Source organism: Salvelinus sp. IW2-2015, linkage group LG14, assembly GCF_002910315.2.
Source record: "Salvelinus sp. IW2-2015 linkage group LG14, ASM291031v2, whole genome shotgun sequence".
Classification (NCBI taxonomy): domain Eukaryota; kingdom Metazoa; phylum Chordata; class Actinopteri; order Salmoniformes; family Salmonidae; genus Salvelinus; species Salvelinus sp. IW2-2015.
In genome coordinates, this window is record NC_036854.1 from 36783264 (window position 1) to 36788541 (window position 5278).

At 45.0% G+C, this 5278-nt stretch overlaps 1 protein-coding gene across 1 annotated transcript in view; it reads right to left on the bottom strand.

Annotated features, from left to right (window-relative positions):
• The window catches only part of LOC111973593 (S-methyl-5'-thioadenosine phosphorylase), a 26778-nt gene that overhangs the window by 4571 nt on the left and 16929 nt on the right, over positions 1-5278 (bottom strand). The window contains exon 5 of the mRNA XM_024000973.3: positions 758-869. Within this exon, the coding sequence (XP_023856741.2) occupies positions 758-869 (112 nt within the window). The remainder of the gene's footprint in view (positions 1-757; positions 870-5278) is intronic.

A 5278-nucleotide genomic window follows, 5' to 3' on the forward strand; every position in this document is an offset into this window, starting at 1 on the left:
CATGGTGTGTGTGTGTGTGTGTCAGAATCCATGGTGTGTGTGTGTGTGTGTCAGAATCCATGGTGTGTGTGTGTGCCCTGTGTCTTACAGCATTACTGCTACTCGGTGTAGCAGCAGTAACATCCCACTTAGCAGAAACTTTTATCCAAGCCGAGTCAAATCAAATTGTATTGGTCACATATACATGGTTAGCAGATGTTAATGTGAGTGTAGCAAAATGCTTTCGCTTCTAGTTCCAACAGTGCAGTAATATCTAACAAGTAATCGAACAATTCCCCAACAACTACCTAATACACACAAATCTAAAGGGGTGAATGAGAATATGTACATATCAGTATATGGATGAGCGATGGCCTAGCGGCATAGGCAAGGTGCAATAGATGGTATAKAATACAGTATATACATGTGATATGAGTAATGTAAGATATGTAAACATTATTTAATTGGAATTATTTAAAGTGGCATTGTATCAAGTGACTAGTGATCCATTTATTAAAGTGTCCAGTGATTGGGTCTCAATATAGGGAGCAGCCTCTCTGTGCTAGTGATGGCTGTTTAACAGTCTGATGGCCTTGAGATAGAAGCTGTTTTTCAATCTCTCTGTCCCAGCTTTGATGCACCTGTACTGACCTCGCCTTCTGGATGATAGCGGGGTGAACAGGCAGTGGCTCGGGTGGTTGTTGTCCTTGATGATCTTTCTGGCGTTCCTGTGACATCGGGTGCTGTAGCTGTCATGGAGGGCAGGTAGTTTGCCCACGGTGATGAGTTGTGCAAACCTCACTACCCTCTGGAGAGCCTTACAGTTGAGGGCGGTGCAGTTGTTGTACCAGGCTGTGATACAGCCCGACAGGATGCTCTCGATTGTGCATCTGTAAAAGTTTGTCAGGGTTTTGGATGACAAGCCAAATTTCTTCACCCTCCTGAGTGCGTACATTTGGACTAGTGATCACTACATACAGCAGGTGTCTCACACCACCACACAAAGGCTTTGTCCCAGATGGCACTCTATTCCCCTGGGTCCTAGTCAAATGTAATGCATTATAGGGAAAAGGGGGCAATTTGGGTCGGACTCAGAGGTGCCCGGGCCATGCATGGCTGGGCTGGCTAGGCCGTGACATGCCATTAAAACTGGATATGTGGAAATTTCCTCCATCACCTTGATAATGGGTTTCTGTTGCGCTGCAACCTGCCTGGCTGCCCTGGGCGGCTGGATAAGAAGGGACTAGTAGCTGAATGGGGAGAGTCTGGAGAAATAATGAAACGATATAAAAATCTCTAGCCGCCGCTCCCGCCGCCTTGTGCCTCATGCAAAGTTTATGGCAGAGCTTCCCTTCATTCGCCGCTGAAATATGAAGTGGATAGCCTACTCCTCCAACCAACGTCACTGCCTGTGTAACATTCCATTGTTTATTCTGGTCAAATATTACACTCACATTATTAAGGGCCCTGCTTAATCCGAGGCAAAATGGCCTTATGTTTAGCGCACGACGTGCATTGTTGCTACAGTCAGATAAAAAATAAATGGTTTCTTATTCTAGGGTTTGATGGGGGGGAAATAAACAATTTCAAAGGAGAAATGTCCTTGACTGTGCGGATTAAGATAACGTGCGATATACATAATCAAACATGTTTTGTTGTGATTTCTATGTGAATTATGTACAGTACAAAGGAACTTACATGATGACGTCATCATACTATATTGTCTGCTTCTTTCAGGGTTTTCTAGATAGTGATCCTGAATCAAACCACTACTAACTACCGACTCTAACAGGGAAATTAAACAAACATGTTGTTCACTTTGAGGTGTTGGGAGTGCTTCAGTAAAAGCATTTCAACAGGCCATTGATTTGGTTCAGACTGACAGAGATGAAAGAGAAAACACATAAATGGATCATTTCCACCTAATACCCTTCTGATGTTCAGCAGTTCTATTGAATAAGTCATTTGTTTTTTCAATGCTGTTAAAATGCTAATATTTTCCAACCAGAGTCCAGCTTCGTTTAAGGATGTCAGCACTTTTTGAAAAGCTGCTTTGTGTGTCTTGTTTTCCAATCTTTCCCCTCATGAAAATCACATGAATAAACTATTTGATTAAACCGAACGTCACCGTTTGTCTGAGAACAACATTGTAGGCCTCAGTAAACTGTCTCTCTCTCTCTCTCTCTCTCTCTCTCTGTCTCTCTCTCTCTCCCTCCATCCCTCCTTCTCTTTCTCTCTCTCTCTCTCTCTCTCTCTCTCTCTCTCTCTCTCTCTCTCTCTCTCCCTCCCTCCCTCCCTCCCTCCCTCCTTCTCTTTCTCTCTTTCTCTCTCTCCTGTCTCTCTCCCTCCCTCTCCCTCTCTCACTCTCCTTGCGTTCAGTCTAGCTGCACATTTAAATATGAAAAAGGTGTATTGTTGTTGACAGCACGCTCGTTTCTCCAGGAAATGTCATGTGTGAGCCTCTTGAGGGATGGCAGGGTGCCCAGGGGGTAGCGGAGTTAAAACAGCCCCTGTCTGACTGAAGAGCTGGGTAACCATGATCAGCTTAGAGAAAGGTCACCGTTGTATATCCTCATACAACCCAGCGAAGCAGCCCTACTCTGTCTTTATTGGTTAACACAATGCTTTAGTCAGGTCTAGACGCTTTCAGATCATGATTGTCTGTGTTTAAATAAGGCCACGGATATTTTCAGATGTAATCTCTCAGATATTAGAGTTGCTGACTGACTGAATGAATTGCTTAATGATCCTCCATGTTATTGTACATGTCAAACAGAGACAGAGCCTCACAATGTGGGATTGCTTTCCCTGCTCTTTTATTTGTATTTAACCTTTATTTAACTAGGCAAGTCAGTTAAGAACAAGTTGTTATTTATGATGACAGCCTAGGAACAGTGGGCTAGCTGCTTTGTTCAGGGGAAGAATGCCAGATTTTTACCTTGTCAGCTAGGGGATTCGATCTAGCAACCTTTCGGTTACTGGCCCAACGCTCTAACCACTAGGCTACCTGCCGCACCGCTCTAGTGTCCGTCTACTGCCCAATTAGAAACAAAGGGCACAGCATACTGTAGCATGTATCCCCATTGTAAGCTGAGTCCATAATAAAGAACATGTTACATTAGTGGGATGCCTGAGTGTCGTCTAGGAATAACTTTACTTACATGTTATAACGTTAGGTTGGCCGGTGCCTGGTCGGTACAGAAGGACGTTTTAATCATCTCTGTCTTTGTTTCCTAATTTAGTTTTGATTGGCTATGAAAATGCATCGCAGCACTCCGGATTCAGGTTCCAACCATCATCAGCACTTCCTGGTTGTCAACTGAGGGAGGGAACACACACCGAGACAACCACACACACACGTACACATGCACACACTGGCTGTCTCCCTCACAATTACACAAACACACACACACACACACACACACACACACACCACACACGACACACACCACATCACACACACACATCACACACACACACACACACACACACACACACACACATCACACACACACACACACACATAACACCACACACATGCAGGGAACATTTTCTTTACGGAAAATGGTTTACAATTTTCCGTAAGCAACACAAAATGAAGATGGAGATCAATTGGCTGTGTTGCAGGATGATAAGTTGTAAAGTTTCCTCAAGAAACATACAAAATACTTGATCATGGTTACCTATCTAACTTTGAGATACCAGACTACGAGATATCCCACTTGAATGATTCAGAATCAGGAGGGAATAAGCAGGGAAATCCGGATTCCTCAACCAGGATTCCTGGAAAACTGGAGAATTTAACCAGAATTTTACAACCCTACTAAGGAGGTGTTCAAGCACACTCATTCCCTCTGGAATATCAAATAAAGTCCTAAGTCCCTATAAAACCCTGAAACCTCTCCTGAACACTCCACCTTCAAGACCCTCCAGAGAGGTGTGACTGACGCCACCTCCACCTCCACAGACTCCCTGCTCTTTCTTAGCTGTCAGGCAAATTCATAAGCCAGAGGGACTGAGATATTAATATCACGGCAACGGCTGTGTGAAATAGTTCACCAGGTTCAAGTTATTGCTCCGGCAAGTCACGTGGACTGTGAGCGGAATAAAAGGCCTCTCGGAGTAGATGATGGGGCTGCCTGTTCCTCTATATCACATACACAAACACACACACGGGAGACGCACGCACGCACGCCACGCACGCACCACGCCACGCAAACGCACGACGCACAGCACCCCCCCCACGCAACGCAACGACCCACCACAGCACCACACACCAACACCACACACACACACACACACACACACACACTACACACACACACACACACACACACACACAACACACACACACACACACACACACACACACACACACACTGGCTGTCTACCTGCAACGCTGGCCCCCGAGTTGGGGAACGGAATCTGGGATCAGCAAGCCCTTATGAGCAGAGCACCACACACTGATGACTGTCTGTCTGTCAGTCTCTCTCTCTCTCTCTCTTTCTCTGTGTTTGCAGGCAGATGTGATGCCTGATACCTCCACAATCACACAAGAAGCAGACATGTAGGCCCTGGAACCAGAGGCCTAGACCCTGCTGCTGCCAGCTGCACACGCCCGAATCAATTAACAGTGATTTCATTCTCTGATAGCTTGATGCTAATAGTCATTACCCGAATACAGAGTGATCATACTCATAATGAAAACGTCTATTGGCATCATAAGCATTGTATCGGCACCTGTGTTGCAGCTAGCAGTGTATCGGCATTGCAGTTTTAGCTATTTCACCAGTAATTGCTCAAACATTGATTTACAGAGTCCTGATACTGCCAAGTAAATGTCAACCGACTGCAGAGAATGAACGGCCCTGAAGAGAGATGATTCATATTCTGATAATGCTGAGTGACATGAGCTTGTTTAATTGAAAGACTCCAGTGGTATCACTCTGACAGCCAGCGTTGCTGTTTGCAGTAGAAATAACTGAGCTAATGCTAATGTTAATGCAATGAAAGATCATTGGACTGTTAAAAGACGCATACAGGCTAATAATGATTCACTTGGTTTCAAAACGTCCCTCTCTCCGTGGCCAGGAATAGAATGAGATTATTGAACCACTGGCTATGAAATGAAGCACGGGTGATTGTCATAGAATAGCATTTTCACACACACACACACACACACACACACACACACACACACACACACACCTGTCTCTTATACACATCTAGATGTGTATAAGAGACAGCTCCCTCTCTCTCTCTCTCTCTCTCTCTCTCTCTCTCTCTCTCTCTCTCTCTC